General features: G+C 43.3%; 1 protein-coding gene across 1 annotated transcript; it reads left to right on the top strand.

Moving 5' to 3' along the window:
- The first annotated feature begins 219 nt into the window (after positions 1-219).
- Positions 220-7561, top strand: DEGS1 (delta 4-desaturase, sphingolipid 1). Its single transcript, XM_032215551.1, has 3 exons — positions 220-407; positions 3348-4090; positions 6771-7561. The coding sequence occupies exons 1-3, from the start codon at positions 326-328 to the stop codon at positions 6915-6917; spliced, it is 972 nt and encodes a 323-aa protein (XP_032071442.1). The 5' UTR covers positions 220-325; the 3' UTR covers positions 6918-7561.
- The last annotated feature ends 5564 nt before the right edge of the window (positions 7562-13125 follow it).

Genomic DNA, 13125 nt, shown 5'->3' with positions numbered 1-13125 from the left:
CTGGGCGCAGTCTGCAGAAGTCACAGGTAACGTTTTTCACCACAAAATTTGGCAATGTCGCAACGCAACACACCTAACGCGAGAATCCTCTCCAAATGTCTGAGGGGGGGAAAAAAGGACCACTTTGAATTTTGGGCCGTCTGGCCTCTCAAGAGGCGCTGTTTCCGTGACGTCACCGCCCGCGGGAGCCAATGGGGCCGCGACGAAGAGGCGGCCGTCGGCGGAGGGCCTCCTTCCTTTCAATGTGACGGCGAGAGGCAGCCGAGTAGCGGTGCGTGAGAATCGGTAGAAAGAGCCACGACCCGGTGGCGGCTTTTCCTCCGGCATGGGAAACTTTGTGGCGCGAGAAGATTTCGAGTGGGTCTACACCGACCAGCCTCACGCCGACCGCCGCAAGGAGATTTTGAGTGAGTCCGGGCGGGGGCGGGAAGGGGTTTCCCCGCCTCACCCAATTCCGGGGCTTGGGCCGCCTCAGCCTCTTGTGCGGCAGGCGCCGCGTTGCGCCAATGCCTTATGTGGAGAAGCGAGCGCGACCCAGTCCGGTTGACCAAGAGGGGCGTCGCCGCCGGCGTCTTCTCCTCCGAGGCCTTTCGTGGTGCGAGAGGCTGAAGCGACGGCAGGGAGGGAGGAGGAAAAACATCTGTGGGCTCAGTGAGTCACTTCAGAAGGAGACCCATTACTACGATAGGCTCTTTTCGACACCCCGTCGACTTTCTCCGCCTCTGGGTTAATCCCCCCCCCCAAAAAAAAATCCAAGTCGGTTAAATGCTAGTTTCTTCTTGGCCGGCGCCCCTGTAGGATTTATTTCACGTGACATCCCAGCTGTGGTTTCTACCATGAACTGCCCAAAGAAAAGATTGGAACTCAAGTTCGACTCGGGCTTTGCTTACGCTCAGAGTTTATGGTACAGGTTTATTTGCTGATTTATTAGGGTGATACCCTGTCTATCTTTTAGGAATTCAGTTCACCTCTCCCATTTCCCCCCTATAACCACAGTGTTCTGAAGGAAGATCAGCCTAAAGGGGGTGATCGTCATTAGGAGTGTCAAATGGAACCTGGGTGTCCCTTATCCCAATCAACACTCCTTAATCACCCATTCATATTTTTCCCCCAGCCTTCTCCTAGATTGCACTCATTTTGCCCTTGAGCATTCCCCTGCTAGTCGAACACCTTAATCACTATTTTATGCTGGCTCTCCACCTACTGCTTTTTAAAAAATCCCTGTGTGTGTGTAGATGTGCAATTTGTGCAACTATGGATATTTGCATCTAGGCAGTTAAGTAATTTCTAGTGTTATGTCTGGTTGTGAAAGCTGAACACTTATGAGTACTCAGGAGATCAGTGAGTCAAGTAAAGGCTGCCTCCTTTCTTGATGTGCTGAGCAGCTGGTAGAGTCACATCCTTTATGCAAAGATGTAAGTCAAATAAGTTTGTGTTTAACACACAAACTTGCTGAGGGAAATGGAAGATGGATATATAATGTTAAATAGAATGTTGAATTCATTCTTAAATAAGGTGTAGGTTGAAAGTAGTTGGAGTTAAGTATTTACTCAGGTTGCCATGAAGAATTGAATCCAATTTGATGATGTTCAATATGCAGACTGACAGGTCTTTTAAAATATTGCACAATATTCCATGAAGCGTTGAAAAATAAACTGTTCTATTTAAACCGTTTAAATTTGCTTTCCCTATATCTTGGAGTTTAATTATTAATTTTTATTATGTGTTTACATTAGTAAAAGACAAATACAGAAATATAAGAGCCGCAGTGGCGCAATGGTTGGAATGCAGTACTGCAGACTACTTCTGCTGACTGCTGGCTACCTGCAATTTGGCAGTTCAAATCTCCTCATTCTCAAGGTTGACTCAACCTTCCATCCGTCTGACGGTGGTAAAATGAGGACCAAGATTGTTGGGGAAAATATGCTGACTCTGTAAATCTCTTAGAGAGAGCTGTAAAGCACTGTGAAAAGGTATATAACTCTAAATAAGAGGTATATAAGTCTAAATCGCTAAAGGAAATATGCAGGGAAAAAACAAAATTAAAAGGGAAAGAAGCAACTTACACCCTTCTTTATAAACTGATTATTCCTCCCCTCTTCTTAACATTACAATAATTCCTTCATCCCCCTATTCAAACTTTTTTCAATAATCAAATTTAGAAATCAGCATAACACACAAACCACATCAAGAAATCCTTCCAAAACATCCTAGGTAAACCAAAAGACTCAGCAGCCCTCAAAAACAAACAAACAAACAAACAAACAAACAGGAATTTACAACATACAGGGTAAAAAGTGCAACAGCCACTATGCAGGACAAACAGGCAGACTAGCAAAACATGAACACCAACTAGCAATCCAAAGACATGATGAAAACTCTTTAATTTTACAACATATGGACAAGTTAACCATAGTTTCAACTGGGAAACATCATCCTAGATCAAGCCAAGTCCAAAAATGTTAAAGTACCTGGAAGCCTGACACCTTGACAAATTGGTAATCAATAAACATGTAGACATTAACAATATCTATGTATTGTGTAAAAGACAATCAACAAGTCAAAAACAGAACAGAGGGATGAAAACAGTGTTCCACCAGTAAGCAACACCAAGATGAGAATAGATTAACACCAGACCAACAATCAAGAAGTGAACAATAACCGCAATCAAGGAACTACTAAACAAGCTAACAGTAAAGAACCCAACCAAAGAACCTCCAAGACCACACCCATCAACACTCAAAAAGCAAGGGGTGCAAGAAACCCTTGAGCCACAGAATAAAGCCACAGCCATCCTGGGAAACCTAGCCACCCTGGCACACTCCAGCATTACATCGCTAGACTGTAGTTACCCTAGTCTAACATCGGTGTGAACCACAACCATTCCCAGCATGGCGTTAGGTCACAACCACCTCAGGAAACCCCAGCTTAGCCCACCTCAGAAGTCCTCTTCTGCCCTGCATTCCATCTCCTTAGCTGATCTTTGCCATCTTCTCCTTCACCAAAAGGACTGAGATGGACGAGACATAGGCAGGTGGGGAGGGTTGAATACCCCTGCAGTCATGAATATGGGCGGGCTGCCAAGTATCCAAACTTTGATCACATGATCACAAAGGTACTACAATGGCCATAACTTTGGGAACTGGGTGCAAATGCCATTGATTAAGTGCCACTGTAAATTCAAACAGTTGTTGACTGAATGATTGTAGCTTGAGGGCTACCTGTAGTCTGTACTTTTGTACTAACAACCATTCTTTAATGTAATCTTCTAACTTTTGAATGAGTTTTTACTGAAATCTCAATTCTGTTCAAATTGTCAGTTGATATCTATTTTCTTCTTTCAACAGGCAAACATCCAGAGATAAAAACCTTGATGAAACCAGACTACAATGTGATCTGGTTGGTTGTACTTATGGTGTTTGCACAACTTGTTGCCCTTTATCTAGTTAAAGATTTGGACTGGAAATGGGTTATATTTTGGGCGTATATATTTGGCAGCTGTCTCAACCATTCCATGACTTTGGCAATTCATGAGATTGCTCACAACAGTGCCTTTGGCAATTCTAGATCTTCCTGGAATCGATGGTTTGGAATGTTTGCCAATCTCCCACTTGGTGTACCATACTCCATATCATTCAAGAGATATCACATGGATCATCATCGTTATCTTGGTGCAGATGGAATTGATGTGGATATACCTACCGACTTTGAAGGATGGTTTTTCTGTACCCGTTTTCGAAAACTCATGTGGATTATTCTCCAGCCACTTTTTTATTCTGTTCGACCCCTCTATATTAATCCCAAGCCAATATCTCGATTAGAAATCATTAATTTATCAATTCAATTTGTCTTTGATGTTCTTGTATACTATTTCCTAGGAATAAAATCATTGTTCTATCTTCTAGCAGCAGTAATATTGGGGCTGGGCTTGCATCCTATTTCAGGACATTTCATAGCCGAACATTATATGTTTTTAAAGGGGTATGAAACATACTCATATTATGGACCACTGAATAAACTTACCTTCAATGTTGGCTATCACAATGAACATCATGATTTTCCTAATATTCCTGGAATAAGTCTTCCGCTGGTAAGTAAATATTAATATATTTATTTTGTTTTTGCAGCTAAATGCTTAAAACCTGATTTCATGAATATGCTATTTTATAGCCAATTAGATTCCTGCTGCAATTCAGTATGTAGCATAGTCATAATACTTTGAAATTAATATAGGATGTGTGTACTTTCATTACAATTATTTACATGCTACTAACGTACCATTATAACTACTAAGTGTTGAGAGAGGAATTGTAAAAGTAAATGTTTAATGAACTAAACATAGTCACTTGTTTCAAATATGCTTATTCGGAGCAGTAGCGTATATTAAGCTAAGATTCTTTAACAGAGGACAAGGGATATCACATATCACCATTTGATAAAGTTCAAGTATTTTTGGCAAAGTAGACTCTTCACAAACATTGATGTAAGAAAGGGATTTATAATTATTATAGGCCTTAATTGAAAATATATACATGTAGCCTGCAGTTCACATTTGCACAAAAATGCTCTATAAAGTTAGCTAATATTTCAAATTTAACATAACTTCCACCACAGTGTTAATACATTGTCTTGTATCAAGTCAGAATCATCACGTTTAGCCAACAATTACTATTACACAATTTCTGTACACATACATTGCTTGCTTCTGTGACTTCAGCAGACTTTCAGATTTAAGACCTGTTAGATTTACAGCAAACATAATTGAGGTAAGAAGCAAACTTAGGCTGTTCTGGCCCTTCAGAAAAGTTTCAAAATCCAAAAAGAACAGGATTGTTCTTAAAGCCAAACCATGTGTCTGTCCAGACATTAAAATGGGGTCAAGGGAAGAGAGTGACAAAATAGTTTGGTATTGAAACACTGGTATTTACATTTATCATAGCTTTATGAAAGAATGATAAAGAGGAAGTATACAAATTAAGGTGGTTGATTTCCTTGCCTCAAAAGCATAAAATCTAGCTGCCATTTGGATATGTCACCTACCTTAGAGAAAATGTGGATTTGTTGGCAGCTTTATACCATTATATAATAGCAAAGCTTAAAAAGTAATACAAATTAGTCTGATAATTTCTCAAGAACATAGTTGCTATATCTGCTAGATTACATTTCTGTTTTAAACTGATAGCCCTTAGGGTCGCCCCCCCCTCAAAAAAGATACCCTTTGCTGTTTTTAGTTTTTGTTAGTTTTGTGTTTTTATTTGGCAGCATTTTTTTTCCCTGTTGATGGCCTTACCAGTTTTGTTAGCAATTTGAGGAGCTAGAGGAAATAAGTTTATACAGTTTGCCTTGCTGATTTTGAAAGTACAATTCATGGAATAGAAGAACATATTGATGGAGAGATTAAAAATGTATACGGCATAAATAAGGATATCTTGCCTGGATACTAGGACTGTCCAGAGTTGTCATAGGTTGGGCAGCCATACAAGTAAATAAACCCAAACTGAATAAACATCTGTGAGAATAAGCATTTCATTATAGAAGATACTAGGATAGTGATGGCTAACCTTTTTGTCATCACGTACAGAAAGCCCCCCTGCATGTCTGCAGCCATAATGCAAAGCGCACACGACACCCCATCCCTGTGCCCTGCCCCCTGCACATGTGTGTGAAACCTCCCATGCCCCATTTTAGGCCTTCTGAAGCCTCCTGAGACCAAAAACGGGCTGCAGGGGGGCGCATAGCTCCCCAAACATGCATGCGCGTTTTCTGCATGTGCACGTACATGCACAGCAGAGACCCAAAAATCACCTGGCCAGTGGGAGGCGCATGTGCAATGGAACTGAGCTGGGTGACAGCGTGTATGCTGCAGAGAGGGATCGGTGTGCCCCCTGCGGCACACTTGCCAGAGGTTCACCGTCATGTACTAAGACATGGAATACTTTATAGCGGAATAAACTGCTAAGATACTTCTTTTGGAAGAGTTAGTGAAATTTATTTGAAATTAATCCATTGACAGTTTTAATATCCCAATTCCTTTAGCAAGAAATGTAAGGAAAGTATTTAAGAAATTTTTACTTTTATTCGATTTCTATAGCTGTCTGTCTTAAACAAGCAATTATGTTGGATGTAACCAAATTGGAACATACTGGTGCACTGGTGGAACTCCCTAAACATTCAGCAGTGTTGGAAACCTGATTTTAGGAAGATAAATAATCTATATACCACCAGTTTTAGCAATACCTGAATTATGTCTTTTAGGTTTATACTGGTAATAGCAAAAATATCTTATACTTCAGAAATAGAAGGTGATTGGTATTCAAGTACTAGACTCTGGTACTCCAAAATTACTAGAAATGATTTTAATAACACCATGAAAACTCTAATATTCATAACTGAGATATATATATTAGGTATTTCTCTTTTAATTTAATTTCCGAGTCAATTAAGAGACATTTGTTTCTAGTGCTGATACAGGTTTTTTAAGAGTAGATAATCATTTTTATGGGAAATGTAAATGTGTCTTAAACTACAGTAGTTATATTTAGGACTCAAGTGATAGAGAAGTTTTTAATTTGTTCCCAACTGGGATATTCTTGCAAGCTTTTCTTAATGGTTAGTTGATTCAGTTTGGCACTGGAATACAGTGTTACGTTGTCTGTTGATGTGTATTCAGCATCATGCTTTTGAGGCTTTGAAAATGAGGTTTTTGCATTTTTTAAAATTAAAGATGGAATGCTGGATTAATACATGTATGCATATCTTTTCAATTTTAGCTAAAGAAAATGGCTCCTGAATACTATGACCACTTACCACAATATAACTCTTGGATTAAAGTGCTTTATGATTTTGTGATGGATGACACTGTCAGCCCATATTCACGTGTGAAAAGACCTATAAAAGGTGATGAGAAACAAGAGTAACCTTTCAGACAAAAAGTTTATTCAAGAACTTCACAGGCGTGTCTTCGTGGTGGCTGGAACAAGATGTCACTTAATAAATACTTGATGGCTTGTTATCTTGACCAAGGCTAGAATATGGATATATTGTTACATTTTAAAAAATATATCTGAAAAATTAAAAACATTGATAGAATTAGAATGTTCCTCCTTTTCCATTTTTTCTGGCATAGTTGTTCTGTGCATAATGTTATTAATATAGTAACTTGATTCTTTAAACTTAGTTGTTTAAATTTATACGATTTGTTTCAAGTATCTGCTGACTACTGCATATTTCTTATTTTACTAACAAAGTAATTATTAAACTTCTAGTTAACATTAATTTTGATTTACATTATATATTAAAATGTCTGGCTTCAATCTCTTCCAAATTACATGTATGTTATGGATTATCTTATGTAATGCTGATGTAGCAGAAAAGACAGTATTACATTATGATTATTTAAAAAGTACAAGCTCCTTAAAATATCAGTACTCTCTGACTCAAACATGTTAGCTATTTGGAAACAATTGTATTAAATGTAATTAAAATAAGCATATATCCATCAGAAGCTTGTCTGTGGAAAACCATTTATTATTCTGTGGAATAAATTCAACAATATATGATATTTTGCATTTATGAAAAAGAGTTTTTCTTCTCTTCTACTTGAAGCCCCAGACAAAGCATGTCATTTGATCTTATTTGGCGGATATCCAAAACCTTCAGAACAAGTATTTTGGTGTACGAGGGTAAGGTGAATTTACAGATAGTGGAATTCAATTTGGCAGCACTGTCATTTAGTAGACACTTTTATTTTGAAAATATTAGTATGTTGCTACTCTATACTATTTTGCTTCAGATTAAGTATTGGATTAATCTGCCTTGGTAACCCTCAGTAGTCTTACAATTTACTGAAACCCAGATTTGAATGATTCATGTCCACTTTTCTATGTCATGAATTATTTTATTCACCTTTGCCATTTTTTTAATCACCTTTGTTACGTTCAAGTCCCCTGTCTCCCCCAAAGTGCATCAAACATTCCAGCCTTTCTTACAGGGAAGATATTTAAGATCCCTGACACTATGATGATTCCCTTCCTCACTTTCCCTGTTTTCATTATATCTTAAGGACCATAACTGGACGGTTTTGCAGAAGTGCACACACATCATAGATATGTATAATGGCAGTACAATGTTGATATTTCTATACTCAATTTCCTAATAATGTCTAGCATGGAATTTCCTTTGTCACAGCTGCTTTATCTTGCTCACATTTTCACAAAGTTATCCACTATGACCCCAAGTGCTTTTCTGGTTATGATCAGCACAGACCACATAGCATTATGTACTTTTTGTTTTCAGAAGTCATATAATTGCATCTGTCCTTCATCTTTTGAATTTTTATCTATACACTCAAATACATTTAATGGACAAAAATTAGCATAAAAATAAAACATTTTAGTAGCTTTAAAGTATTTAGTTTTCAAATTTATTTGCCACCCATCTTGTGGTTCAGGCAACTGTAATTGGGAGGAGTAATGCTAAATTATGGTTGACTTATAATTGTTGCATTTATTGAACTATAGGCAGAAATAGATTCTTAAGGGTGTAAAGTGACATTAAATATATTTTCTAATTTGCCAAACAATATAAATACATGTGTATGAGAAAAATCTTAACAAAATGGAGGCTGCACTCTTTTCCCAAAGTGTTTTGGATATGATCAGGGTCAAAACCAGTTCATCACCTTGTCCAATCCTATCAAACTCAAACTGATCATCCTTGCCTCCAGACAGTCCCCCTACAAGCTTACCCAAACCAAAGAATAGAAACTTTCTCACCAGCAAATAGTACAGCCTTAGGGCACTCTTAAACAAGGAAACTGGAAAATTCCCCAAAGTTCCATCCTCTTTCAGCTGATGGCTCCAACATTCCATCTCCTTTAACAATGAACTGAAAAGTCTGGTTCTGCCTAACAATGGAAACAGCACCTGGTACACTGGCCAGCAAATCAGATCTCCAGACCTTCCTCCCTTCCAGCTCCCAACTTCTGTAAAAAAACTGTTTTCCCATTGTTTGCAATAAATATTTTTTCTTCTCAGTGTTGGGTTCATTTTTTTTAGATCGAATCCATGATGCCTATACTCTTGGAGAGGGCAAATAGTCTCATAATTGCTACCAGCATCTGAAGTGACGTTAATATGCTGTAGAAGTTTTGCAAATGACCCTTGCTTTGCCAGGATTCTATTGGTTATTTTGAGAGGGAAATATTTTGTTGCCTAGTTTCAACAATGGTGCTATCTTTATATAAACAGGATATCCCATTCCTTTCTAGTAGTAAAGATGTTTACCTAGCTGAGAAACATTTTCGAGCAGGCAATGAAGCTCAGAGAGCACCAGACTCCAAGGGTCTACATCACAAGTGTCAAACTTGATTACCGTGACATATCATCCATGTTTTTTTGCCTTTGTGGAGCTGGGGTGGGCCTGGCCTATGTGTGATGCATATGGCCCACAGGCCAACTGATTGACATCTCTATGCTGCATCATTTCATTAAAGTTCTTAGAGCTGTAGGAAATTAAGTGACTCATACTTGGCAAAAGTAACTTCTAGCTATTTAACATTCAATTATTTAAAAAGGCTTAAGTATTATGTTTTGTTTTGTTTTAAAATTGACCTCTTTTTAGGATTATTTAAATTTAGTTACATTGCACTGCATCACAATATATATATATAAAAAATCATGTTGATAATTGAAGTACAAGGATTTACTTTGTATCTGCTCACTTACATGTGGCCCTTGGCCAGCTTGAAAAGATTGCATTTCTCCATAGTGAGGGGGGAGGAGTATCCAGGATGGGTTTGACCTTATCCTCTCGTGATTGGTTTGAGTCAGATAAGCTCTTTGGGCTCCGCCCCCTGGCAGTGAGCATGCCCAGTTTTCTGACTCAAAACCTTCGTGAGAAGTTGCTCATTCGAGAGCTCCAGGAATTTACTAGGAAAATTCATTTGGACCCGTCGAGTTTGCCTCCCTGCTTCATACACAGCCTCCTCCTGCAAGATTGGAACTGCCACTAGCCCCCCTGGGGCGGCAGGCTGCCCTGGACACTGAGGAGATCCGAAGTCTCTCAGTGAGGAGCTTGACCAGGCAGCAGGAGAAAGGGCAGAAGCCTCTAGCAGGCAGCCCTAACCAGGAGGACGGGCACAAGCCTCTAGCAGGCAGCCCCAACCGCTGAGGCTTGTAAGTCGCTGGAGCGCTCCGTTGCTCCCCTCAAGGGTTGAGCGACGAACCAGGGCTTTCAAACGCCCTGGAGCGCCCGTGCTGCCTCCACATGGCCAGAGGATCGTGAGGAAGCCGAAGAAGCTGTTCCTGGCCACAGCGGCATCGGAGGAGAGGCAGGAGGAAGAGAATCCGGCTGGGAGCGCACGTGGCAAGCTCTCAGGAGCTCAAGCCTCGCTTCAGGCACTTTAAATTTCGCGCCCCTTTGCAAGCCGGTCGGCGCCATTTTGAAGCCGGGAGGACCCACGTGGTCCAAAATGGCGGCGCCCAGCAACTACCAGGAAGGAGAATCCCAGGCAGTTGCAAGCAGGGACTGCAGCCCCACCGGAGGGGCAGAAGAACAAGCACCCAGGTCAGTGGCTTCCCCAGAGACTGCCCGAGGAGGGGGGGGAGGAGGAAAGGCTAAATGCAAAACCAAGCACCTTTCCCCCAGGGCAGATCCAGAGGAAGGGAGGGGTCGCAAGCCCCCCAAGCCCTCTAAATACGAGCGGAGGAGGCATAAGGCTTTAGAGAGACTTTGCAACCAAGCAGCCAGCCATCAGAACGCCCCAGGCAAAGGGGGGGAAAATTCAGGCACTCCCTTATCCAGCGGAGGCTCAGGGGAGAATCCAGCCCTGCCAACAAGGATCCCTATAGACACCTCGGGGCTTTGGGGCTCCACTCAGGGGTGGCAATCCCCTATCACCCCTACTGTGGGGGCAGCCTTGCCTACTGGCTTTCCCCTTTTGGGCAGCCCCCCCCCTGCTCAGGGGGGCTTCAGCCCCAACCCAGCGCCTCCCACAGGAGCCCCCAACTTCCAAGAGTTAATGATGCAGGCTTTTCAGCAATACATGGCTGCAGCCTTCCAGCAGCCACAGCCTCGGGGGGCCCCCCTCCCCCCCACCCCCAGGGCCCCTGAATTCCCAGAGGCCCAGGAGGAAGAGATTCACAGCTCCTCAGATTCATCCCAGGAGGACAGTGACAATGAAAGTGAGGAAGGCGAGATCAGAGAACTCAAGCTATCAGAGGATGAAGGCATGCCTCCTCCTAAACCCACATTCACTGGGTTGTTCCAGCCCTCACTGTTTGAGTCCCTGCTCTTCAAGGCCAAGGCAACGGTCAAGCTAGGCAACAGAGCAGCGGAGGCCACACCCCAACGCCAGGGCCTCTCAGCAGAGAACATCTTTGATGAGCAGGCCATCGAGGCAGACACTGTTCCTACGCCCAAGACCTTCCTAGGCCTGATAAGGCGCCAATGGGCATCTCCTACAAAGGGCCCATCACCCTCCTCTTCAGACAGGATGTTCTTCAATGTGGACCAAGAGCTGGCTAAGCTACTTGCACAGCCCACCATAGATGATCCAATCGTGGCTCTTCATACATCCACCAACATGCCTGGGGAGCCAGAGGATGCCTTGAAGGCGGAGGACAAGAAGGCAGACCTCACCTTGCAGAGGGGCCATTTAGCAGCGGCCTGGGCTGTGAAAGCATCCACCACAGCCTCTTTCATCATCAGATCTTCCTTGCTGTGGCTGCAAGAGCTACAGCAACGCACCCCCATAGCAGATGCCCGGTCACATCAGGACATCAACAGGCTGGCAGCGGCCATCCAGTTCTCATCGGATGCCACCCTGGCTGCAGCCAGATTCGCTTCCAGGGCGATCGCATCGTCGGTGGCATCACGCAGGCTGCTGTGGCTTCGACAGTGGCAGGTGGAGGTTCGTCACAAGTGGCGCCTGGCTTCAGCCCCCTTCACAGGGGACTCCCTCTTTGGCTCGGCTCTGGACCGGTTCCTGGTTGAGAACAAGGACAAGAGGAAGGTCCTCGCCACTGCCCAGAAGAAAGGCAGCTTCAGGTCAACTCCATACCCCAGACGCTCCTACTCCCGGGGTCAGGACTCTGGTTCCTTCTTTCGGGGTCAGGACTTCCTTAGGGGGTCAGAGGCAGGTTTCTCAGGAGGCAGGCAGTATCAAGGGGGATTCCCTGCTAGACAGAGGTACCCAGACAGACAGCAAAGAGGCAGGCAACAGAAGCGGCCCTTTCGAGGGGGCGGAGGAGGCGGAGGGGGGTGCTCCTTCCGCAAATATTAAAGCTAGGTCCAGCACTCTCCCCATTGGGGGGTGCTTAGCGCACTTCGCTGACCGCTGGGACCTCACCTCCTCTGACAGATGGGTGCAGAAGACCATCAGGCATGGCCTTTCACTCGAATTTCTTTCCAGTCCCCCGAGCTTCTTCCGGATATGTCCGGTTTCTAAGAACCCGACCCGGAGGCTGCTGATGCAGGAAGCCATCCAACACCTGTTGGAGATCCGGGCGATCCAGCCAGTGCCCCCGGAGCAACAGGGTCAGGGGCACTATTCCATCCTGTTTGTCATCCCCAAGGCCTCTGGGGGCTGGAGAGCGACCCTTGACTTGAAACGCCTGAACCGTTCCATTCGCTATAGGAGGTTCAAGATGCACTCCCTACACTCTATCTTGGAGGGGGTTAGACAAGGAGACTTTCTCACTTCCATAGACCTCACTGAGGCCTATCTGCACATCCCCATTGCCCAGGATCACCGTAGGTATCTCAGGTTCTGCTACATGGGTCACCACTATCAGTACCGGGCCCTCCCCTTCGGGCTGTCTTCGGCCCCGAGGGTATTCACAAAGGTAATGGCAGCGCTGGCAGCGCACCTGAGACAGGTCCCGGTGCGCATCCAATGTTACCTGGATGATCTGCTCCTGCAGTCATCTTCCTTTAGGGGCGCCCTGCAAGACCTAGACATCACCATGACAGTCCTGAGGGACCATGGGTTTACAGTGAACCTAGCCAAGAGTCACCTCCACCCCTCTACTAGTCTGATTCACCTAGGAGCCAGAATAGACACCCAGGCGGGCATGGTCTTCCTGTCACCCGACAGACAGATAGCGCTTAGACAGCTAGCCTCCT

Source organism: Thamnophis elegans, chromosome 4 (genome assembly GCF_009769535.1).
Source record: "Thamnophis elegans isolate rThaEle1 chromosome 4, rThaEle1.pri, whole genome shotgun sequence".
Taxonomy (NCBI): domain Eukaryota; kingdom Metazoa; phylum Chordata; class Lepidosauria; order Squamata; family Colubridae; genus Thamnophis; species Thamnophis elegans.
Note: the sequence above shows the minus strand (reverse complement) of the source record. Positions and strands in the feature narration are given on the sequence as shown.